This window comes from Solanum dulcamara, chromosome 3, assembly GCF_947179165.1.
Source record: "Solanum dulcamara chromosome 3, daSolDulc1.2, whole genome shotgun sequence".
Classification (NCBI taxonomy): Eukaryota; Viridiplantae; Streptophyta; class Magnoliopsida; order Solanales; family Solanaceae; genus Solanum; species Solanum dulcamara.
The window spans coordinates 6791469-6818351 of record NC_077239.1 but is presented as its reverse complement, the minus strand read 5'-3'; the positions used below and the strand labels follow the sequence as shown (position 1 = coordinate 6818351).

General features: G+C 31.6%; 3 protein-coding genes across 3 annotated transcripts; 1 reads left to right on the top strand and 2 right to left on the bottom strand.

The window, feature by feature from the left end:
• Positions 1 to 530: 530 nt before the first annotated feature.
• On the top strand, positions 531 to 4304 carry LOC129882336 (O-fucosyltransferase 19-like). Its single transcript, XM_055956584.1, has 8 exons — positions 531 to 1300; positions 2019 to 2091; positions 2183 to 2253; positions 2366 to 2454; positions 2545 to 2677; positions 2760 to 2992; positions 3079 to 3555; positions 3651 to 4304. The coding sequence occupies exons 1-8, from the start codon at positions 689 to 691 to the stop codon at positions 3904 to 3906; spliced, it is 1944 nt and encodes a 647-aa protein (XP_055812559.1). The 5' UTR covers positions 531 to 688; the 3' UTR covers positions 3907 to 4304.
• An 8734-nt stretch (positions 4305 to 13038) lies between these two features.
• On the bottom strand, positions 13039 to 15923 carry LOC129882335 (fructokinase-like 1, chloroplastic). Its single transcript, XM_055956583.1, has 2 exons — positions 15077 to 15923; positions 13039 to 13991 (listed from the first exon to the last, which is right to left on the bottom strand). The coding sequence occupies exons 1-2, from the start codon at positions 15830 to 15832 to the stop codon at positions 13299 to 13301; spliced, it is 1449 nt and encodes a 482-aa protein (XP_055812558.1). The 5' UTR covers positions 15833 to 15923; the 3' UTR covers positions 13039 to 13298.
• Positions 15924 to 18090: 2167 nt separating this feature from the next.
• Positions 18091 to 19735, bottom strand: LOC129882334 (L-type lectin-domain containing receptor kinase VIII.2-like). The gene has a single exon (XM_055956582.1). The coding sequence runs from the start codon at positions 19352 to 19354 to the stop codon at positions 18275 to 18277; it is 1080 nt and encodes a 359-aa protein (XP_055812557.1). The 5' UTR covers positions 19355 to 19735; the 3' UTR covers positions 18091 to 18274.
• Positions 19736 to 26883: the final 7148 nt, after the last annotated feature.

Here is a 26883-nt window from a genome sequence, read left to right as displayed (position 1 = left end):
ATATCAAAAGTTATTATTTTTCTTTTTAAAACTCTATATATTCCCCTTAAAGAGAAATATTGAAACCACCCTTGAACATAGAGTAAATTATTAATTACGTCCCTGAACTATTGACAGCCTTAAAAATATTTATCTACTTGACTAACTGAACTTAAATACATTCTTGATCTGCCCGATCTGCCACATGACATAGTAAATAATCTCAAATTCTTATAGGAGTATGGAGATCTTAATAAAAAGCAAAAGAAGTGTTGAAAACACTTTTACGTTTGACGAGAATTTAGAGGTGTATTTCACTTATGTTGCAAAATTGAAATATATTTAAATTCAGTTAATTAAGTAAAACAATATTTTTTAAAAACTGTCAAAATTTAAAGGCAAACTAATAATTTACACTAAATTTTAGGATGTCTTTAATATTTTTTTCTATTCCCAATAAATTTAAGGAAATACTTAATATTAGTAAAAGAGTCCAAATCCAAATCCCAAAATGAAAAAAATAGCAATGAACCAACCCATAATCTTCCCATTTCCCCCACAATATATACACACAAACAAACCAACGGTTCACGAATTAGAAAATCTTCTCCTTTTCTCCTTTCTTCTCTCTCATAATTTTCTCACAAAATAAAATTAGTGACTTTCTTTGGATTCTGTGCGAATACAAGTCATACAATTTCTCCGTGAAATGTCAACTGGTGGCACCACCGCCGCCAACTCCGACAGTGTTATCCCGACCACCACCCACCACCGTCGCCGCGCCGCCGACGCCACCACCATGACGACGACGACGACGACGACGACCGACCTTGAGAAATTATCAAACTCAGATTACAATTTCTCCTCCTCCTCCGATAACGTCAATAATAACCCAGAAATTAGCAATTGTGATCTTCATCATTTTCACCATTATCATCATCCGTTAATTAAATACTTATTGGTCCGGAAAAGGGTACCGGAAAGTATTGTTTTTAGAGTAGAAGAATGGGTTTTAAGCGCTTCTACAATTATGCAGTCTTTGAGATCAAGGAAGAATATGGGTCGTACTGTTTTTGGGTTTCTGATGTTTTTATTGGTGGTTTCTGTATTCTTCAAGTTTTCTTTCATGATGATGAATGGCAATGTTGAAGATTTAAATGGGAATTTTTTGAAAAGGGAAAATGGTATTTTTGTTCTTCGTAATTTCAAGAATGATTTAGGTAATGCCCAAAAGGTCCTTTCTGAAACAGAGTCATCGTCTTCGGGTTCGGTTTCGGCTTCTGTGGATTTTGTGAGAAAACGTCAGATGAAGGAGATACCAGTAAGTGTAAAGTTTTAAAAAATTTTATCCTAATTTAGAATTGTTAATTGATATGGAAAAAAAGTTTTAAAAGGTTGAATTTTTAATTACCAAAATTTAGTTTGCTGTTTATGTAAACCAATTTCCATAATATGGGAGCTGTAATCTTTGCGTTTTGTTTACGTTTTTGGGTTGAAGAATGAAAAGATGGAAACTTTTCTATGGATTTTGGTCTAAATCTTTGTTATGGAATTTTCTGAAAAGTGGAAATTTTGGTAACTGTAATTTTCTGGGTGGGAGTTTACTTTTTAGTCCCTCAGATTTAGACTTAACATGTCCGTTAAGAAAACTTTGTAGGTAAAATTTAGATGATGGTGGAATCTCTATTCATTGTTTGACTTGGTAAAAACCAAAGTAGTGGGACGGCAACAGAAACAGTGTTGGATATTGTGAACCATTTTGCCAGTTGGCTATTGGCAAATGTTGACTATAATGGTGGCTTTCCAATTATTAGTTGTGACCATTATGGGACCTTCTATATTCTTTTTCCATTTTGTCAAAGAAAAACAACGGTAGTGTTCGAGTCGAATTAACTTGTGTGTATCTCGATGGATACATGTTATTTCACACATATTCATCTCTTAATCGTAACATTTTTAAGTGACTACGCCTATGCATATGAACAAAACAAAATGAAAAAAGGAAGTATCTAACTTGTATGTATGGATTGCTTTGACAGGTACCAGAAATATGGATGAAGCCAAACAGTGATAATCATTACCAATGCATTTCTCGGCCAAGGAATCGCATAAGTATGTCGAGATTTTAGATTTCTGAATTTATCTAGTGTTTATTGCGAGGTTTATTTGTAATGTGTACTTATAACTGGATTATTTTTTTCAGGAACTGGTTCATCGACGAATGGCTATATCTTAGTTCACGCGAATGGAGGATTAAACCAAATGAGAACAGGGGTGAGTGAAAAAATCGTATATGCAACACTCGTTAATCTATTGTTTAGATGAGTTGTAGCGTATGGCGAAGCTGTTATGTTGTTGCTAATTATGTTTAGTTGGATTATTGCAGATATGTGATATGGTTGCTATTGCTAAAATAATGAATGCCACTCTAGTGCTTCCTTCTCTTGACCATGAATCCTTTTGGACAGATACTAGGTACTATTCTTTAGTTCTCTTATGATCAGTTGCAATGACCCCTCTTAGCGCGTCTCCATTTCCGTTCTAATAATTTGTCGCTTCTTGCAGTGATTTTAAAGATATTTTTGAGTGGAGACACTTCATTGAAGTTCTAAAGGATGATATTGAGATTGTTGAGTCGTTGCCTCTGAAATATGCAGCTGTGAAACCCCTTCAAAAGGCACCTGTGTCTTGGTCAAAGGTTTGTTAATAAAACTTCTATGTGCTATAGCTCTATCTTTTAGTTTTCGTGGAGGAAACTAAAGTATGATGCTTCATTGCAGGCTAGTTACTATAGAGGAGAGGTACTTTCTTTACTAAAGAAGCATAAGGTGATACAATTTACCCACACGGATTCAAGGCTTGCTAACAATGGCCTAGCATCGTCTATTCAAAGGCTTCGCTGTAGAGCTAATTATCAGGCTCTGCGTTACACGAATGAGATAGAGGAGTTTGGAAAGAAGTTGGTTGATAGACTTAGAGATAATGGTGAACCATTTATCGCTCTCCATTTAAGGTAATCTATCTAAACATTTGGTGCTTCTTTGTCTATTCCTCGACCATTGATCTATGAGTAACTTAGCATATTGCTCGAATGTGCAGATACGAGAAAGACATGCTAGCATTTACTGGCTGCAGCAACAATTTGACTGTTGAAGAGGCTGAAGAACTTCGTAGAATGAGGTACGAAGTGAAACATTGGAAGGAGAAAGAGATAGACAGCAAGGAAAAGCGACTCCAAGGGGGCTGTCCCATGTCCCCTAGGGAGGCTGCTTTATTTCTCAAGGCAATGGGATATCCGTCCACGACCAGAATATACATTGTTGCAGGGGAAATTTATGGAAACAACAGCATGGACGAATTCCGTTCGCACTACCCAAATGTGTTCTCTCACTCAACCCTTGCAACAAAGGAAGAACTCGAGGCTTTTAAGAATTATCAAAACCGTCTTGCTGCTGTAGACTATATAGTAGCCCTTGAAAGTGATGTTTTTGCTTACACTTATGATGGCAATATGGCAAAGGCCGTGCAAGGTCATAGACGTTTTGAAGGATTTCGAAAGACCATTAGCCCCGACAGGTATATTTATCATCCTCAATGCTTTATAACTTCCATATTCACCACCCAACTTTGATCAAATTAACACTAATGTTTATGCATTTTCTTCATTTCAGGTTCAATTTTGTAAGACTGATCGACTCGTTAGATAAAGGTGAAATCTCTTGGGAAGAGTTTGCTTCAAAAGTTAAGGTCTTACAATCCCAAAGATTAGGATCACCTTATCTCAGACAAGCCGGTGAATCACCAAGATTAGAGGAGAACTTTTACGCGAATCCTTTACCAGGTTGTTTATGTAATAGATCACACGAAGAAGCGAGTAAACAACAATTCAACAAGAGACCAAGTTTGAGGGTTGCTTCACAAAGGTAGGTATTTGTAATGACCATAATTTGGTAGATTAGTCCAAATATCAGTACTTGTTCTACAAATGGCCTATAAGGGGTTGCCAGAAGTCGGGTTTTTTCATTGCCCTTCATACTGCGCGGCGAGCAAAACCAAAGAGAGATAATTGTGACAAGCAAAGCGGCATTTGGAAGCAGAGATGCTGGTTTATATAAGATGGACAAAAGAAAGCATATATACAAAGCAGAGATGTACTCAAAATATCATTCTTTAGGGTGGAATATAGAATTTTTCATTCATTTATTATTTTTATTTTTGTTCAGAGTTGGCTTTGTGATTAGTTTTACACATTAGGTTCAACACGGATTCATATGTATACCAATTCATGAAAATGATATACAGATCTTTACACAGATGCAGAATTACTCTTCTTTGTCATCTTTTACTAGACAATTTTTTGTGTTGCCTTTCATTTTTAGCTTAAAGAACTACGCGATGTGTGGATCAGATGCATGTCACGCTTTCAAATCCTAGTATTTGAGTAGAGAAGGGTAACGGGGTGAGTCTATTATCCATAGAGTTTCAAACGTGTGTAATTGATATTAGGAATTTCTCGATTACAAAAAATAAAAATAATAATAAAAAATTTGGATCATTCCACCCTTAGCAAGATTGTGGTTCAGTTTTGAACTGCTCCCCCTCCCCCTCCCCCCCCCCCCCCCCCCCAAATAAATTGATTCAAGGTAGAAGTATATATATTTCTGAGGAAATAGCGTTTTAATTCCTGAGTTATTGCATAATTCTAATTTTAATCCTTGTGTTACTTGACTATTCACATTTAACCTTCATTTATTTGAACTGTGCGATTTTAGTCCTTGAAGTTAATAAAAGTTAACTATTTAACAAAAGGGTGAAAATCATTTTCACCCCCAACTTTGCTTTTAATATCAAACTCCCCCCTTTATCCTATGCAGTGTCCATTTTAGTCTTGTTATATCACATCTATTTAATATCTCTTTATATTATATATAATTTACTTTTTAACATAGATATTTATAATTTTTCTTTAAGTTCGTTAACATTATAAGCAGAATAATATTTTTAATAATTTATCACAAAATTTAATATTATTCTTATGACTGTTATTTCAATATAATATCCATTAAGTGTGTGTATATGTATGTATACATATATTTTTTCTTTTCTCCACTATTTTACTACATACGTTTCATATTACTTGACTCTTCTTGATATATATGAGATCCCTTAAAAAATTAATTAGAGGTGTATTTTACTAAACTAACATTATTAATAATATTTTGAAACCTTAAATTTGACTATTACTACTTTATGCAATTATTTAATACTAAGGGTAGAAATAAAAATTAAAAATTTCTTAAATTTCATGAATTGAACAAGTAAATTAAAACAACTATATTTAGAATGAGAGTCAAGTAATATAAATGGCGATGGTATTCTCTTTTGTATAGATAAACAAGTTTTGCTTGACATTGATGGAGTATTACATAAATTATAATCTAAAATAATTTAAAATCTAAATAATACAATCTTTAAAAATTTATCCTTAATTAAATTAATTATTTGTATTTCCTACATTGAAATATATTTGTATAGCTATTATTCTCTGTCATTTTCACTTGTATAAATAAATATTAGCGTGTTGATTATTATTAATAAAATTATTTTTTTTATTATGCTAATTTACTTCATTATAGAACATCATTAACTTATATACTCAATGAGTATTTTTCACTTTTTTGTCCAAAAAATAATGTTTATGCTTTTATAAAAACTTGTTACATTAAATTAAAAAAATGAAAATATCGTGATTTCTAAAGAAGTAAAAAAAAATTGATAATGAAAGGGTATAATTGGCATTTTAAAATTTTAATTAGGATAAAGGGGGAGTTTGATTATTGTTCAAAATTGAGGGGGGGAGTTTGATTTTAAAAGCAAAGTTGGGTGGTGAAAATGATTTTCACCCTTTAACAAAATGATTATTTGATAATATATAAAATAAAATAAAGGATTGGTGATTTTAAATGCTTGAATAATCATGTATATAAAATTAAAATTGTATTTTATTCATTAGCTACATTTTATTCAAATGCTCTGTGTTCTCTTTTTATTCCTCAGTGACTCGTTCTTCCTCTCTTTTTCAATGGTTACTAATCAAGGTCAAATACGATTACATTTGAGGATTTAGTAGGTAGACAGGCTCCTTAAGGCAATCAATGATGTCCTGACAACTTTCACTCTTTAAAAAATTTAACATTTAATTTTTATTAAATTTAACTTTTTTACCCATATAATTCTTCAAGCATTTAGAATCACCAACCCTTCAATTTATTTTATTTTATATATTTTAAAATAATTAATTTTTGTTAACTTCAAGGACCAAAATCGCACACTTCAAATAATTGAAGATTAAATGTGCATAGTTACAGGGACTAAAACCGTTATTTTCTCTATATTTCTTGTTATATTTACTAGGGAAAATGGTTGATATACCTCTTAACTTTGCGATTTAGAGCTGATATATTTTTCCTTACAAAATTGATTCACATATCCCTAGGCCCCTACCGTTACAAAAGTGGCTCACATATACCTTTTCATCTAATGAAAGTGAAAAAAATATTTTAAATGTTTTTAATTTTATATTTTAAATAAATCCATATAGGGATATATATATATATATATATATATATATATATATATATATATATATATAATTCTTCTGTTCCAGTAGAGTAGCTTTTCATGGAACAAATTGTTTCAAGCCCTAAAAAAGGTCTAGCAATACCTAGTAACTGCTCCACTACCAGTCTACCACTAGCATGCAAAGAGAAGTGGTTGTAACTTGTAACACTCATTTTATTAAAGAGTTTAAGTAATATGTATCATCATATAAATAATTTTTACACTATCAGATCACTTGTTATAGAATTTAAACTCTTTATATAATGGATGGTTATTTCCTTCTTTTTTAAATTAAAAAAAACACTATTATGTTTGTATTACTCATCACAAAGCTCCAGCTAGAAGCATGAATTGTGGTCCTACCTGGTTTTGCATAGTATAAGCTAAGCACCTTAAGAATAAAGTTGTTACCACTTTATTGTCACGATTCAAAATGGGTAATGAGTGACACCCACACTTAACCTTCTAGGTGGGAGAACCAACGATACCAACCCCAACTAATAAATATGACAATAATGCGGAAGCTCAATTAAATATGTTTTCCCAAAACCTAAAAATCATCACATGAAGGACATCTAAATTCTAAAGCTAAGTCTCGAATTATCAAACACCAAATAAATAACATAACGTGTCCGAAAACTAAGGACACCATGCCATGACAAGAGATTCCATCGCCAGCTAGAAGGATAGCTCACCCTACAATCCGATGAAATGGAGACTGACTAGAGCTGAGGTCGAGTCAAAGTCGGTGGAACAGTCACTGCACTCCACAAAATAAAATAAGAAAAGATACAAATAAGGATTAGTACAGGACAATATGTACTGAGTAAGTATCATCGGCCGACTCAAAATAGAAATCAATATGCATAAAGTAGTAGCGAGAACTCAACCATAGCACTTAACAGGAGGCAACCAATGAACAATTACATAACCGATCAACAATATCAAGATCACACATGAGGACTCTTTTGAAAAATGAGTTATGGAGATTGGATAGTATTAAGTCATTTTAATTTATTTTTCTTTAATATTACCGTGCCGGAACGTGACACCCGATCCAAATATAATTAATTTATCATTCTTCATGATTACATTCCACTTCATTAACAATATTTCATCAAACCTTCTTTATTCAAGGCATCATTTTTGGTAGGGCAAGTTCAAGATTATGGATTTCACGGTCTCGGGATTTCAGACCAATCACAACAACATATCAACCATCCAAACCACAACAATTAAATGCGTAGTAAACTTCACACATTACTCAATGAATATCAATCACTATTTAGAGTCTATCTATGATATAGAATAAAACCATAACCTACCTTAACCGAAGAATCGAAGTAAAGAAAGTTAATCCACCAATGTCCTTCCTTTCTTCAAAACCTCAGACCGTTTTCAATCTATCAAATATATAATATTTATAAGTAAACTAGTCTGTAGACACCAATATTATTTATATGTTTAACCTAGACCCAACAACACACTCAAACCTATAATTAATTTCCTCAATCTTAAGTCTAAGGTTAAGCCCAATTTCTTTTAATCACATAAATCTAATGATATCCATATAATACAATACACTTATTATTTAATTACCTATCTTAATATATCAAAACATAAATTATAATATAATAATAAAAAGAAAAGAAACAACCAAGAAAACTATGAACTATTACGAGGACCAACCATTACAAAACCTCGAACATACCCCATATACTCACATATATAAATTCCAAGTTCCACTAGCCAATCATGTCTCAATTCTTAGTTAATAATGACAGTCAAAAGCTTGTTCCCCCAAACCCCAATAATAATCTTTACGGATAGTCAACTTTTGCAACTTTCCAATAACTTCCTTTATCTTACACAATTCCTCATTATAATAGTAATAATAATATGCATAATATATAGTAATAATACTAAGTATAATACATCTATTCATACTTACAATTGCACTGTAGTTTATCTTAAGTATTCAATGCTCTTCGCCGACGCCAGGTAAGTTTCTGCCCTTGTTTGTTTTCTTTTAATTAATTAGGGTAACTAATCATGAATTAATAAATAAATAAAAGCTAAATCCCACTAATATATTTTTATATGTATTGAACAAGTAGTATAGGGCATTAAATAAATTATCATTTTAGCCCATTAACTACATTATTTATCTAAAGTTACCCCTCAACTAAATAATCATAGTTATCGAATAGTCCAAAGTATCCATTAAAAATTTACGGAATGAGTCTTTTATGAAATAAAAAGCCCTAGTATTCAAAACGACCTAAAGGGTCGTTACATTTATTCAGTTCCTAGCTGTCCATGACAAAATTTAAATAAAATTCACAATGGACCGGAAGGAATTTTAAAAAAATGGCTACTCATAACATGAATGGAAGCAAATAGTTTTTTCTCATATTTTTTATTTGTAAAAATTAATATTTTGTAGAAATAATATAAAATTAAAAAAATTAAAAGTGACCTACAAAATTAATTCTCTATTAACCTATAGCATGTTGTGAAAGAAGCTAGCACACTAGATATGTGTGCTTTGATCATGTGTTCGGAGAGTTAAATGTAGATATTATGAATGCAGGGTGCAAAATCTTAGGTCGAGAAATCCAGGTAATCATTTCTCAAACCGGTAGCAAAGGGTATCAATAAAACGGTTCAATCGATTATTTAATAAAAGTTACGTCATATCAATTTTTTGATTACTTATTTTGTATGATCAAAATTCGACTTTTTCAAACCATCCTAGGTTTCTCTTCGATATTTGTACAATTCAGTTGAAAAAATATTTTTTTAAAAATGTCATGTCAAATGTTAGATTTTGACCAAAAAAGCTCTCTAGATATTTTGTTTAAACTGTATAAATCAAGAGAACACGGATAGAAATCCGATCCGTCCCCTACTATGTTATAATGGTGTAAAACAAAATTAAGCAGAGACAAAAATTGAGATCAGTGGAAATAAATTAATCAAGATGAAAATCTAGAACTGAGTTTCCTAAAATTAAATATCCAATAACAAAAATTTAATTTATAGGAGAAGAAAGATATCTAATACCCTATAGCTTGATACTCAAAAGCATTGAAATAACATGTAGCTTACTAATCAAAATACTATAAATAATTTAGTTTCAATAAGAATTGCATAATAAATTTCGGAGCTGAGACTTAAGTGTTAATCGTAGTCATTTCCATCTCTCAGATTCAAGAATAAAAACTTAATGTAAATAAAATATCTTTTTATTTATGTATTTATTTATTCGGTATGGTTCGATATTTTTTCAATTTATTTTCATAAAATTTAAAATCTATACGGTTACAAATTTATGTAAAAAACTTACCTACAGATTTATCTTAGAAAACCTAATAATCGGTTTATATTAAGTTGGTCAGTTATTCATAATTAGTATCATAACCATAATTTCCATGTGACAATCATGAAATGTCACGTGAAAATTGCTTCAGAAAGTTGTACTGCTCATCCCTCAGGAAAAAAATATATATATTTTTATAAAATAAAATTAGTTTGATCATTGAAAAAGTTTGCCTAGAACATGTGAAGTTAGAAAGATGGGCCATGTAAGATAATTTAATGATGAGAAGAATGCTATCACGCTACAATCATAGGGACCATAATTGAGAGTTTGGCTTAATTTGTCTGAAAATAATACACAGCTCTTATGTCGTTCCTTTTATTTAATTGTGCTAGACAAACATAAAATTAAAGCTGTTGAAAGATTAAAAGGCTGAAGGAGTAGAGACGGAGTCAGATTTTTTATTTTTTTAATGATAGTGGTGTTCGAATTAGCTTTTGTGGATCTTTACAAGGAAGCCCTATGGCCTCAACGCTAGGCAGGAACAACAGAAGAATTCAAAGCGCTAAATAGGAAATCGAAAAAAAGCCAAGCTACGAACAGTACCCTTTTCAACAGTAAATAAGCTCAAGAGCGAGGAGTTCGAGATTCGCCTTTGGGAATAGAATGAATCGAATTGGTTGAAGCCGTCAACATACGCTTTCGGGAAGTTTAACCACGCGATATCTCAGTGAACGTATTGGAACCCAGATCTCAACTAATTTTACGGGATACCTATTAGCTTTCACTAGCAATAAGTATCAAGTAATTCTATCTACCAAAGTTAGGACAACCTAGTGTTTTTGAGAGGCAACTGAATCTTTAACCATACTAATGCATGCATTAAAACCCCTTACATTATTAATATCATGGAATTTCATGTATTATTAATACACACCTCAATACATAATAGAGTATTTAACTAATGCAAACATGAGTATACATATGCTGAAAAAGTGTACCAAACAAGGTACTACTAATATATAAAGTTAATGCATGTATTATTTTTTCTGATGCACTCTATTAAACCATCCCTTAATGAATGTCTTAATCTTAATTATTCAGGTTTCAATCATTAAGTTTGTTTATTTTCAAAATCCAAATCTTACTCATTCATATCTTAATCTTTAAGTGTCTTTGTTTTTCTTATTTTACAACCATTTAATTGGTCAGAATTTCCACAAAGATTACAGTTCACACTTTACCGCTACTCCATATGCTTTTACCCACCATCCACACACTATTTCAGCCACAATTACTACTACCGTCAATCACCACAACCAGCATCCTCTGCCCAACCACAATCATTACTATCGCCAATATCCAAAATCAATCGTCATTACTATTAGCCATCATTTGTAATTATCACCACTCTATTATGGATTTATGACCACATTCTCCATAGGGCCAACCATTATTATATCCATTAATCTATCGATAACTACAATCATTGGCGACATTATATTTTGTTAATCACCATCATCATTCACCAACGCCATTAGTTATTAGTATCATTCTAGTACTGATTATCAATCAGCATTACCAATAACCACGATTAATCACTACTTTCAACAACTATAATATAAGATACTACCCTGAGCATGGAAAGAAACAAAACATTGATTATAAGTGAGATGTTCTAGAGAAAAGGAGGAAGAGGAGATGTCTATTCATTTAAGATCGTACAATTACTTTCTTATAGAAAGTAGAAAGACTTACAACCACCACATCATCTCAAATCGACACACACAGTCACAATCATTAGTTATCACCACCACCATCAATTGTCATAAAAAAAATTTAAAATATTTTATTAATATAATATTAGATTAATTTAGTATTTTATTTAAATTTTATATTTATTATTTTTAAAGAGACAAATTTATACATTCAAATGTTGAGAAAACAAACAGTCTTAACTATTTAGTAATCAGATCTTAATGCAACATCTTAATACTCCGATGTGTATTCATATTCAAAACTCTAAATCTTAATGCACATCTACATATTTAGACGTGCATTTAAATTCAAATGTTTTAATCTTAATGAAAACAAATAAGGACTTAAAAGCAATTTTCAAAAACTTATTCAAACACTAATCATTGTTCAAAAGTGTTTTTCAAATTAATTGTCAAATGCAACCTGCTTCGCCCATTTGACACGCCTAACTGAACTGATGGAGGCATGCAAACTGCAGTCTGAAAAACCATTGTCAGGCTGATAACACTCTCTATTAGCTAAGTTTCTCTATTGCCTAAGTTTGCAATAGCAAAAAACCTAACTCAGCCCAACATATTCTGTTCCAGAACCAAACTCATTAAACACAAAGGTGAAATGTAATCAGGCAAAGATCTGTCCATATGCCACCATGTTTCCACTTTTGTCCTCTGTTTGCCAATCCTATCTACTTGGAATGGCTCTGCAGTTGCCTACTACAAATTTAAGCAAGTCACATGATTCAATTAACTTTTTAAGTGACTTAAAAACAACAAATTTAGTAGTCTTAACAACTTGGCCATATATTTTGCTTGTTCAGATTTATTTCTCTTTTCCATGCTTGTTCAGATTAGAACTATGAAAAATTAGGCAAGCAAGAGCCTTTAACAGTAAGTGGAGTGTTTTTTCCTTCTTGAAAACTCCTTCACAAAACAACACCTTGGAATAGCCCGTTTCTGACGATTAGGCTTTATTCAACAATCAACAACCTAACTAGTGTAATCTCACAAGTGGCGTCTGAAGAGGATAGAATACACGCAGACTTTACCCTCTCTTGAAATGATAGACCCTTGCTTTAAATAAAACAATTCAAAGCAATTTGAAAAGGGAGTACCAAAATGAGAGTAGTAACAAAAAAGAACTAGTGCTAGTACGAAATGGAGAGTTGTACACAACATACAGAAGAAAGAATAACGACAATGAAATAATGCAAAAACCAAAGCACAAAAGCATTACAGGTGACAACCAAAATAAAAGAACAAGAAACTAACGGCTGATTCAACAATCATTTGACGTGTTTGAAAAATGACAGTATGCACATTACAGTGAATAATATGAGCTAAGGAGCCACACAATGACAATAGTGAAAACTGCATACTCATTACAACAGTGAAGAATCTATATGGTATCTTTTAACCATGAGATGCACAATTAAATGTACCACCTAGCTGATAACAGTTACAAATGGAACTGGTTTTCAAAGATCATGCACTTACAAAAACACTTTGGATCTTTCCTCAAGAACCTATTATTTGTGAAGTGTCGGATTAATTACAACAAAATCTACTTTTAAGTAGTAACTACAGAATACAATGTCCTGGGAATTGGCCTTATGGCACTACTACCACATCGATGGTACATAGACCTGCTCTTTGAGATTCTGTGTGGCGCTTTCAGTGGGAAAACCCCTAACAGCACCAATTGTCCATTGGGAAATTATGCCCGCTGCAATTGCAAAGCGAAGCTGTCTCTCTAGAGCATCTTGATCGTGGTACATCTCTGGTTGTGTTGTCAATTTTCTCATTATTCCAGCGACAACAGCATCACCAGAACCAGTTCTATCACAAGTAAACGGTGTTATGAGCACATCTTCTGTACCAATAACCACCCCATCAAAAGAAGGAGAGTAATAATGAATCCTAAGTGTCCCATCTGTAACAAACAAAAATTTCAGTCCATCGTGCCACAAAGGAGCAATTTCCTCAGGAGTATAGTGATAATAATTTCTTCTTTGTTTGGTTTGTTCATAAGTCTCCGCAAAGTATTGAGGTCTATAATTCCTTTTCCTCTCGTAATGCTCTTCGTCAAGAAGAAATTCAAGCTCTTGTCTTGAGACCTCAATGATGTTAGCCTGCTGCCAAGCTTCCTTGATCAAATCCCTTGTTTCATCACGTGATCTCCACAGGGGCAATGGTAGATTTAAGTCAAAGAATACAAGACCACCAAACTTCTTTGACAATGTAATTGCTTTAAAAAGAGTAGAACGCATAGATGAAGATGTCAAGACTTCAGAATTAAAGTGGAACATCCTAGCCTGCAAGAGAGAAAGCAAAAGCCCCACGAAATTTGTTAATAATAGTTTCCCAATATCACCCGGACACAATTTGCTGACGCATGTAAGTCCCGGAAAGGATAAAACTAATAGAAGACATATATCTTTCTTCATAGTGTAGGCTCAAGCATGTATTAAAAATATCCAACATGTAATATGCAACTTATCATGATACAACATCTTCTTTCTTGTTCATACCAATTGAAAAAAACAATTTCCCTACAGAACACAACAAAATGAAAACTGATAATATATTGAATCACCTTTTGGCTGTCACTATTGAAGGATCAGCCAGTCTCAAACAAAAAGACAGATGGTTTCAGGAAGACGAGGTAAGTCAAACATGGAACGACAAAACAATATTACTACTACTAATGATAATTAGTTGTCAGGACTATAATTTAATGATAGGGAACTACACTTTCACTACCTCGCAACTAGAAGGAGTATAAACAATTAGCATAAGTCAAACTCAAATAAATAAATTGACTTGAATTATGCATCTTTAGTCAATTGGTTCTACAAAACAAATGTCATTGCAAAGAAATGTCATCAAAGTGAAGAGATCAGGCAAACTTCAGAACTGGAGAGAACAGTAAAACTGTTAACGACTGCACAATAGTTTCTACTGATAAATGGTGAGCTTCTTCAGCAGTCTGACTCCAACATACTACTGATAATCGTTTATGGCAAATTTTGGTGTTACTTTCTATATTCCTATGTGTGATGATGGAGATGGAATACTTGAGATTAGCAGAATTCTAAAACTACAGGAGAACAAGACCATGGAGCAACGACCCCAACAGTTTGGAAGATATCTTGAGAAAAGGTTCATCTATGAAGCAGCCATAGGGTTCTTTCACATGCCATTTTGCACAAGATAGTTCAATACCAATACGGTTCGTTCACGCAGCAAATTAGATTCATGTATTCTCTATTAACATTTAAAGAAAAAAAACACTACAGAAATAGAAACAACAAGATGCTAAACAGTGTTACTACAACTCTATCCATAAAAAAGAATCTATCTTTACTTTTTGTAACAATTTGTCTTCACTTCCACATACCTCTTTCAGAACATCAAGATTCAATTCAGAGCTAAGCAGAGAATCCTCAGCAGAGTCTTTAACTTTCTCCACCCTCATTTTCCCATCCTTAAACTTAATTTTCATATAAGTACATCCAGTCCTCATACTATCACTAAATTTTACAGCCCTTGTTTGCACTTTCTCTTTATTCATTAACAAAACCATTTCTTGTCCAAACTCATCATTCCCAACTTTCCCCATAAATGCAGCTCTACCACCAAGCCTAACATGGGATATAGCAACATTAGATGGAGGTCCTCCAGGAGCTCTAACAAACTCAGGTGGATTCCACTGCAACATTTTCCACTCTGAATACTTATCTTTATCCATTTGCTCAGGTGATACTTTCACTGTTGGCACAAACTCCTTCTGTGCTGCACCAAAACAGCAGACTAAAGGTGGGTATGGGTATGGAAAATCAACCCCATCATCATACTCATCAATTTCATCAACATTTCTTGAATTTTTTTCCATTTGGGTGTTGTTGGATTCTGCAAAGTTTGAATCTTTTGGGGTTCTTGATTTTCTTGAAGTTGTTGTGGTGGATGATTTTTTGCGGCCACGGCGAGAGGGGTTAGGGGGTTCTTGGGTAGTGGTGGTGGGGTGGTCATTGGTGGAGGATTTGGGTATATTTGTTCTGTGATGAAATTTGGAGGAGAAGAAAATGGTGGGGGTTAGTGAATTGTGAGAATGATGATGAGGGAGAGATTGTAGAAGAAAATGGATTGTTGCCATGGTTTTCTTGGTATGTGTTAGGGTTTATCCATATCTTTTCTAAGCCATTTTTCAAAGAGAATTAGAGGTTTTGACTTGCCACCGGGTTTGTTTTGACTGGTATAAACAGTCGGGTCAGGTTCATACAATTTATTTTGGGCCTAGTTAAAGCAATATATTTGAGAAACTTACAATTTATAATAATAATATTTTTTTATACAGTTTTAATACATATTATTGAGAATAATTTAAAATATATATAATATAATTTTTATTCATAGATAATACATTTATCACAAACTTTAATACATTTATAATATTATGTCAATTTTTTACCAAATAAGCATAATATATTTTAAAATACTTATAATACATTTATATTGCATACATAATTCACTTTTAATACATAGCAGATTTATCATAGTATTGATATGTATCGATATAGATGGTAATAAATAAAAAATATCACTAAAATTAATAATTATTTATTAAAAAATATTTACCCAAATAATCTTTTTAATATATTTTGAGCTGCGGATAAGTACTCATTACAGAGTGCTCACCTGAATGACAAAAATTGCGGCAGAGATCGTAGGAATTGCGGATTATCCCAGAGTTTTCAAGAAAATATGGATATATATTTTGGGCTCTTGTCTGATGTAATTTGTTGCCTTTCCCTTTCGGCTTTCTTTATGTTTACTTTTCTAGATGGGCCGGATCGCCTTTGATTTGGGCCATTTTATAAAGATTTATTGGTTGAATTTGAATAAATTGAGGCCTTCGGGCCTCACCATTAATTTTTTTATAGGAAAAACTACCTAATTACACTAACATTCCTATTATATTTATTAATTTACCCAATAATTTGAAAAAATTGCATATTGCGTCACTTATTAATAATTTTATATCAGATTTTAAGTTAGATACATGCATTTTTGCTACCAGGTACACTATGAAATATATATTCATAGGGACAGAGGAGATAGGAGATCGAGAGAGTTTGTGTATCCCAGATATATGAAAATCATACTAGATTTCCTAGATACATTTGAAATATAGATACAAAGTGAGAGAGGTAAGGCAAGCGATATAGGAGAGAGATGAGCAAAAGAGTCGGATACATGTGAATCCACTTAGATACAGTGTATCTAGGATAAATTACACCTAATTTTAACCGCATGTATTAAAGATATACGTATCTGGACGCAATAGATACATATATTCAAAGTCCGAATTCTGATAAGATTTGTAATATTGAAAATTCGTGTGAACGAAAGTAATTTGCTCCTAAACTAGTGAGATTTGTGTTGTTTGCTCATTTTTTTTATTTAAATAAAACGGTCATTTTCTTCTATCAAATTTTAGAGCGGTATGTTACATAATTTCCTATAACATATTACAATTTCACATTTTACCAATTAGAATTTAGTATGGGCAGTAGCTACCTGTAAATGTATTAATATCAGACCCCACGTTGTGGATTTCACTGGGTTGTTGTTGTTGTAATTTTACTTGTAAATATCCTTCAAATGACCAGGTAGTGCAAATGTGAATGAATTGATGGAGCTGTTGCAATGGGAAATGTGTTTACAGGAGGGGAAGGTTGCTATTGAAGAAGGGAAAGCTTTAAAATATTCTCGTATCATTGGGTTTAGATTCATAGTCATCCTTGTTTTTTCACTTGAAACAAGGATAATCCTCCATGTTTTATAGTATTGGTAAAGTTTTGGTCCGCCCTCAAACTTATCTTCTTCTTTTTTTCTTTTTTGAGATCGGGAGGTTCATCTTGTCAGATTTCCCGTGCAACAATACAAAATTGTTTTCCTTGCAACATTATGTCTGCAATAAATTGATATAGTTTGAAAAACAAAAGTAGATTCTTGATTTAGCTGCAGTGATGTTTGGACTATACAGAACAAGGAGCACTCTTCTTCTCACCTTCTTTCTCATAGAGCTATTATTTCCACTAAACATTAAGGAATACAACTGAACATTCCATGGGAGAGGATTAAAAGCCTGTTTGGAGTGGCTTATTTTAGGTACTTTCAAGTCAAAATAGCTTTTAAGCAGTTTATAAGTCTATCCAAACAGGCTCTAAAAGTTCATCAATATTGCAAACATGGGGAAAACAAGGATGAGTTTGAATCTTAGCCCAAAAATAAGCGACTATTTAAAAAATTTCTCATTGAAGATGATGGAAACTAGAAAAGAAATACACAGAATTTTGACAACACCAAAATCAATAGACCTTGAAAAATTATGAACTACTAACACTTGTGTCTACTACCAATCTGAAGCTGTATTTTAATGACCATACCATTGAGCAATTAGTTAGTAAGAATTACACTTTGGATAGTTGATCATTAAATTACAGCTACACAACAGAACAAGAACAAAAAGCACAAAACTTAATAAAGATGATTTACAGACCAATAGAACTAAACTCCCACTTCAATCAAGTACTTAATTCTTAACCTTACCATCTTCCATGGCTTTATCTACAACTACTATGAACTTTTTATACTCATCAAATTCCTTATTATGAAGTTCCAGTACTGCAGGATGATCTTCTGGTGCCACAGGCCTCCTACTCCCTAAGACTGTCCACACAATCACAACAAGTAATGCCCCTAATGCTCCACATCCAGTACCAAAAAGCAGTGCACCAAGAATCCTCAAAGCACAATCACTTCTGCCATGTACTTTCATCTCTTCTTTTTTCTCAACAAATGCTTGTGGATCCAATGGCTCTGAGTGCATCCATTGGGGTGCCGTCCTTGTGTTAAAGCTCCATGAATAGATATTGCATTTCTGAGTAGAATTCCCACTTGAAGAACTTAACCCCACAAACAATTCATCCTCTTTCCACATCTGTGACATGTCAATAGGGCAAGAAAGCAATGTATCAACTGGCCTAATGTCACCAAATTTGCTCAACCTGATTTCTAATCTCTTTGAACTTGCTTCATAATCAATCCAAGATTGCATCTTTTCACCACTATTCATTAGCCCCAATTTAACAGAACTAACATTGCTCACTTTCACAGATACAAAGCTACTCAAATCAACACCAACATGGTTTTCATTCACATCACCATATTTCTCATCCATGAATGTATCAAATTCTACAGCAAGAAACTTCATTTTTCTGTCACCCAATAGCCCAAATGAGCCACCATCAAACACATCAAAGGGATATCCAATAGGTACCATCACAAAAGCAAATCCATCCCCATTTTCTCTTGACAAAGAAAACACAAAATGCATTGAAAAAGACACAATTTTTCTTGGATTTCTTTCAACTAGCTTAATGGGTTTCTTGTTCAAGATCCTTCCAGCACTAAAACCCATTGAACCACTCATTTGTATACCGCCATTAACAACCTTAGCATCACCATAAAGTGCAATCTGAGACTCAAAGTTTGAATCTTTACCAAAATCCCCAAAATCAAATAACATTTGTTCCTCAGATTGGATAGTTCTGAAGTAAAAACAGAAGTAAAACAGCACTATAAGGTACCTGGAAGCTGATAAAATACCCATTCTTGATCTTGGCTTAACTTGAGCTAGAGAAGCTGTAACTTTGTATTCTTTTTTTCTTAGCTGGGACTTACCAAGATTTCTTCTTGAATGAACCCATGTAGAGCAATTCAAGAAAGATGATATTTTTATATAATTTTCAGGTATTTATCTTAAAGAATTTCTAGGGTTTGAGATGAGTATTGAGAAAGGAGGAGAAAGAATTGCTTGGGGAAATGGGTAAGAGAGGTTGGTGGGTGATAGGGATTAGGGAGTGGTGGATTGGGCTTTGAAGGTTGTGAAAATTAAATACAAATTTTTACTCTTTTCTGCAACTCTTCTGTTTCACTTTCCTTCAAGTGGTTGCTCATTGAGGGAATATAAAATGAGATTCTTTATGATAATTATCCTCATTTCTTCTCATATTGTCATACCTAGTCCTCCTATGTTGTAAGAATATACTTTGTTTATCCCCAAATAATATAAATGACAAAATGTATAAAGTATAATCTCCAAAGTGATAAAAAAATAAAATATATGCAAACTTTACTTTTATATGATAGATAAATTATTTTTAATAGATCTAAATTATCTTTTTTTATAATTATGTGTCAGTTCGCTCCTTGTGTAATGGAAGAGTTAAGCTTACTCATCAGCTAGTTATTCAAGCGTTAGCAATTGTTTGTTGAATTTCATCATGTAACTGGAAGAAGATTGATTTAGTGTAATTATGGTGTGATCGAATGTAGAGCAGTTTGTCTTTATAATATTGATCAGAAAAATTGTGCAAAACTTAAAAAAATAAATTAAGTTAATTTTTACGGGTCAAATTAAGTGAATGAAAATTATGTGAGACTTGAGTTTGAGTTCAAGTGAGATAAATAATACTTACTAGATAATTTCTTGTATAATTATTCAAAATTTAGTGTAGAATTGTTTAATATCTATATACTAATACATAAACTAGTAAATGCTTGATAAAGTAGTTCTGTACAAAGCAAATTGACTAAAATCAAATGCTAAAAAGAAAATATATAGTTTGGGCTTCATTTTTTCTTTTCATATGTTAAAATTTGGAGTGTATGATTTGTGCAATATAAGAAAATTAGATGACCCACAAAACACTAATTGAATTTAAGTAAATCAATTTACAATTATTAGTTTTCTACACAAAGCATCTATTGTGGCTATAAACTTTTTTCCTTCTAAACATTATGGTTTTTTATAAAATATCATAAACATAATGATTGCAAAAGGATATGAAATTATGAAGTACGTGTTAACAAGTCCATACAAAAAAACACAGAAAAAGAGGTAGTAAAACTACAGAAGTACAAAGTACAAGGGGGATTTGAGTAAATATGGAGAGTATGTAATTGCTAAAAGACCCACATACTTTACAGCCAAAGAATTTGAAACATAGCTGGCACTGAAATACCAAGAGGTCACAAGTTTTATACTACATTATTTATTGGGTATATAAGTTATAAGTACTTGTGGTATGAAAATTATTTTAAGTGTTATTTAACTTGTAATAATAAATTTATTAAAAAGTTTACTTATAACTATCTTACTTTACTTCTGTTCAATTTGTGTGATATATTTGTTTTAAGTTTTTTTAAAAAAAGAAATCATATTTCTGCATCTAGAAATAATTTTATTTTTAATAAAATAATTTATAGTCAAACAAATATTGAAATGTAAGAAAATAGACATTGAATCCAACTCAACTTCAAAAGCTAACTCAAGATTTGAGGATTATCTAAGTCATAAAAAAACTACCCATTCCTTTGACTTGACGTGGGACTTTCAACACCCCTACCATCAAGCTTAGGACTTGAAATCTAGAGCGTGGATAAATTATACGAGGACCCAACATCAAAAAGGTTGAAATGGGAAGGGGTCGTGTTTTGATATTATGTAAAAAAATGAATTTTGAATTTAACTCAGCTTCAAAAGTTAGCTCAAGAAGTAAGAATTGACTAAGTGCTATCAGTGTTTTAAAAGGTGGGGGCGTGAGAGGCGAGACATTTTATGCAGCACGGGATTGATCTAGCCGAACTGTTACAGAATACCCGGCTTTAGAACTTGATGCAGTCAAACGAGGCGCAAGCCCTGAGATACGGGACATAAGTTGCATGGATCTACAGGGCGTACATCTCATGTATGTTCAATTTTATAATCTTATTACTAAGAAAATAAGCAATAGTAAAACTTTCAATAATTTTACAAATAAATTTTAATAAATAACCAATAATATAAAAAATATATTATAATTATTATTTGAGAAACACATTAATAGCCAATAATATAGAAAAATATTATCATTACTACTAGAGAAAGGTAACAACTAACAACACAACAACAACAACAACAACAATAACAACTACGCAGATCTTACTACTACCTCGAGAAGGTAGAGAGACTATTTCTGAAATATCATCAGCTCAAATGTCTCAAACTCAAGTACAACTAACAACACACAATGATAATAGTCAAAATATTTAAAATGAAATCGTCATCCATCTTCACATTTATTAGTGTTTCTCACCCTCAATTAACATTTATACTGATTATTATTATATATTTTAAAGAAGAAGAAGGATTAAAAATATAGGAGTAATGACAAAAAATAAATAAAATTGTCTCAGCAACATAGTGCTATGAAAGTTTTATCTTATCAATTTTAGACTTGATTATCTAAAAAATTATTTGTAGCAATGTCATTTTCTATGAGAGTTTATTTATACATTTTTTTTAAAAAATACTACAACTTGAAAAAAAATATGATAGCATAAAATATAAATATCATTACACCAATATTAAAATATATAAGTTAAAGCAAAAATAATTTTAAAAAAATTAACCCCTCGAGCGTATGTTTTTATGCACAAGACTTACGTTTTTACGCTTGGGGCTTATGCCCAAATTCTAGGACTTACGCCCTATAATTCTAAGCTTCAATTTGCGTCTCAAAACATTTTTGATATGCCCCACCGCGAAACTCGCCTCGAAAACATTTTTAAAAATACTGAGTGATATATAGAGATTACTCATTCCTTCGACCCTCGATGTTGAACTCTTCAATACTAAGATTTGTTCTAGATCCTATTCTTCTTAAGAAAAGGACTTTCATTTCTTAAACTATGTGTTAGTTAAAAAAAAGTAACATAAATTGAGACGATAAGTGAGTTGGTAAATATTTCTTTAATTTTTATTTTTTTTATTTTAAAATAAGTGATGTTCTTACCTTTTTATTTTACTTCATAATAAGTAGTGTTTCATAAAATCAAAAAGATTTTTTTTCCCTTCAATTTTACCCTTATTTTAAGAAATGAAATTTTACATAACTAAGGAACCATAAAAGAACTACTTCTTTTTCAAGACATTTAATTAAAAATGAGTTAATAAAAAACATTAGTATTTACTTTTTAAAATGAATCTTTTTTTTAAAAGTGTGCTCAAAGCCTCAAAATAAAAACACTACTTATTTCTTCCTTGGTTTTTTGTTTTTGTTTGAGTACTTGAGAAGTTGTGTTAATTAATGAGTTGAAGCTTTTCAAGTAAATTTTTTTAAAATTTTTTTTTAAAAAAAAGGTTTTTGGGTTGCTAAAAAGCAAGAGATTCCTTTCATTTTTATGTTGGCCAAAAGTGTGAGAGGGGTGTGTTTTACTCTCTCTCTCTCTCTGTATTGTGGACTGTGCCCACTTTATAAACCTTTTTCTTTTCTGACCCAAAAAATTATACTAATGTGAGCATGCCTTGTCTTCCCCTTGATCTATACACAACGGTATATTTGTTATATATTTAGACTATTTACCATGCAACTACAAGTATAATTTTTATATAATTATCGTATTAACTTATTCTTGTACCATCAAAAATCACATAGTTATCGTATAATGTGTATGTCTATTATTTAATATTATGTAAATTTAAATATATATTTATATATATTCAAAGTTGGAAGGCATAAATATCAATTGAGATCAAGTTAAAAAGTACGTTTACTTATTATGTCTAACTTAAATAATAGGCAGAGCAGAACACATCGGTGACCCTCTAAAGTTGGCACCAACTTTCACTTAGATACCTCAACTAAGTTTTGTTCATTTTAGACACCTCAAGTAAAGTCCCGATGTGTCATTTTGATACTTTTTTTTTACAATCACCCAAATATCTAAAGTGTGTGTAATGCACTCGCCGATGACGTGTCAAAGTGACGAATTAAATGAAGACATATGACATATATATCAAAAATAATTCTAAAGTGATAAATTTTGAATAGGAAAATAATGACCAATGACCCAACGACACGTGACATATTTTTTAATCCAAATAATTAAAAAAAAAAGAATTTAACTATTTTTTCAAAATAAAATATAATATGAGAAGCACAGCCTCACCCCAAATCGTCTTCTACACTACCCCCACCCCTGAACCCTAACCCCTCCCCACCCATATCGACTTCTCTATCACCACCCCCCACCCTCACATCCCGACCCTCCCCCTCCGAAATGTGTTAAAGGAGGAAGCTTTTTTGGTTTGTTTTTGTCACTTTGTGAGTGTTGTGAGATAAGAAAGAATAGCCCTTCCCTGTCTTTATGGTTCACCAGGTTTTAGAGGTAAGAACCTAAAAAAACGGTTTTTTTTGTTGTTTGAATGCTTGATTTGGTAAATGTGGTAGTGCATTTGCTTGATATTTTTCTGAATTTTCTTTTTTGTTGGATTTTTGAGTTCATGCAAGTCAAAAATAAATGCTTTAAACATATATAATTTATTATTATAAAAAAAAAAGTTGAGCTCGGAGTAGAAATGAGGTTGGGGACGATGATGAGGGGTAGAACAAAATTCTATTCAACACAATTCATTTTATATTTGGTATCATCAAATCTATTTCACCATGGATGAAAAATAATAGCTAGAAAATGGAGAAGAAGAACAAGAACAAGAAAAAATAAATTAAAAATATATATTTTAAAAGAAAACGCTCTTTACGCATTCAAAATGGATGCAGAACACGTAATGTGTCAAGTCAGCACAAAGTGTCAAAATGACACATCGGGGCCTTACTTGAGGTGTCTAAAATGAACAAAACTTAGTTAAAATGTCTAAGTTAAAATTGGTGCCAACTTTAAGGGGCTATCGACAGGGGCAGATCCAGCATGTATTCAGGGGGTTCATCCGAACCCCCTTCGGTGAAAAATTATACTATTTATACATAGTTAAAATATATTTTTTATATATAAATAGTAGATGTCGAACCCCCTTCGGCTAGTTTATGTGTCTATTTTTTTAGATTTTGACCCCCTTATTAAAAATCCTGATTTCGCCACTGGCTATAAATTCCGCATAAATAATATATCTACTGCTTAATATATTAGTGGGGGATATTTTTAGTGTCAAACTTTAATCATATCTTATGTTTTATATGTTTTAAAATTGCCTAAAAAATATTATAAATTATAATACTCAATACTTAATAATTTATAATATATAAAAGACATGTAAAATATTTGGTTAAGTCTTGAAATTCTATTGATGCCATATAAAATGGAACAGAGAAAGTAACATGTATTATTTGGAAATAACATAAGAAATACTGTAAATTCCAATAACTAACAACTTGAAATATTTAAAAGACATATAAAAAGTTCGATTAACTCTCGAAATTCTATTAGTGTCACATAAATTGAGACAAAAAGAATAACATATATTACTTAAAAAATATTATAAATTATAATAATAAACAACTTAAAATATCTATAAATCCTATTAAAATTTGATCAATTCTCTAAATTATATCTCTAAGACATTAATCAAAATTAAAAATTAATATATATTGAATTTGTGCATTCGAATATATATATATATATCCTATGGATATAAGTAAAAGGCGATGGTCAGAGTAGACAGCTAAGCAAAGTGGACCTCTGCCGTGAAAGAGACGATTGACTGTCAACATTTAACGAACCTTCGCTTTGGCTATACAATTTTTATTACTATTATTTCATTATTTTTGTCATTAGGGATTTCTTTTTGATTTTTTTTTTGTTATGATGGAATTAAAAGTTGTTCAGTCATAAATCTTTGCACAGATATATATATAAAAAAAGAACCTAACCAAATTTTAAAAGTTACTACTGCATCTTGTGGACTATAAAATGGAAGGTAATTAAGTACCAACAAAGCAACGTAATGGGACGAATTAAAAAAAAAACATCCTTAATTAGAAAATTTAAATTTAAGCTTATAAAATAGAAAATTATTGATAAAGAGCGATTTTTCATCCTTTAAATAATACATAATGCCGATGTAGATTAATTGAAGTAATTGTTATAAATATAATTTCAAATATTGGAAGACTAATGATGAGGCTCGAATGAAGTGTGTGTTTGGTATGAGAGAAAATATTTTTCACTAATTTATTTTTTTATAAAATGTTTATTTAGAAAATAAGTGATTTCTTACTTAATTTCAGATATTTATTAAGTAAGAAAATATTATCTCAAGAACTAGCTTTTATATATAATCTAGGCACAAACATATATTTTTACCTCTCACCAGGAACTTTCATTTTATTTAATTTTATTATTTTGGTGACTAAAATTCATAACCTTCGGAGGTGAATGGTTATAATTATCTGAGTAATTGTCTTCTATTTATGCACAAATACTATGAGTGTGGGGGTAGGGGTGATGGTAAAGTGGGTGGGTTGAGTGAGAATAAGACTTTTATTTTTTTAAATAAAATTAAAAAAATAATAAAATATATATATACATATATATTTTTTTCAAAACATATTAAAATATGGAAAAGTTATAAAATATTTTTCAAAAAATATTTAAAATATTTTCCTCGGTACAAAAACCACCGTAAAGGTTACAATATCCCTTTTTTATTATTAGTTCACCAAACATTTGATATTGTATAGATTATAAACTTACTGTTTTCATTCTAAATTCTCTGGAAATTTTATGTACATTAATTACTAGTACTTTTCATTTGTTGACAAGTTTTAGTACAATAATTCATTGCCTTTATACGTACCATAATAAATTAGATTCTTTGTAAATATATCGGAGTTACGTTGTTCATGTGATTATTTATTGACAAACCATAGAGAGACAATATCTAGTTATTTTGATGTGATAACTCAACCACCCAATCGATTAACTCAAATGCAATGTAATGCACCAAACTACGTACTCTGCATTTAAGGTGCCTTACGTGTTACGATATCAGGGTGGATGTATAATATAAGTTTATAACAAGCAAGTTTAATCAAATCTTGAATCTAATTTTATTATTACTCCTTCTGTTTCATTTTATATGACTCACTTTCCTGGTTTGCGTAAGGTAGCTCCGCCCTTGTTCACGAGGTAGTGATAAGATCTGCGTACATTCTATCCTCCTCAAACCTCACGTGTGAGATCTCACTGGGTATGTTGTTGTTATTGTTGTTTCTATATGATCATATTATAATTTATATGGTATTTTTAGCTTGACCACACTTGTTAAAAAAATCACTCCCCCCTAAAAAATATAAGAGG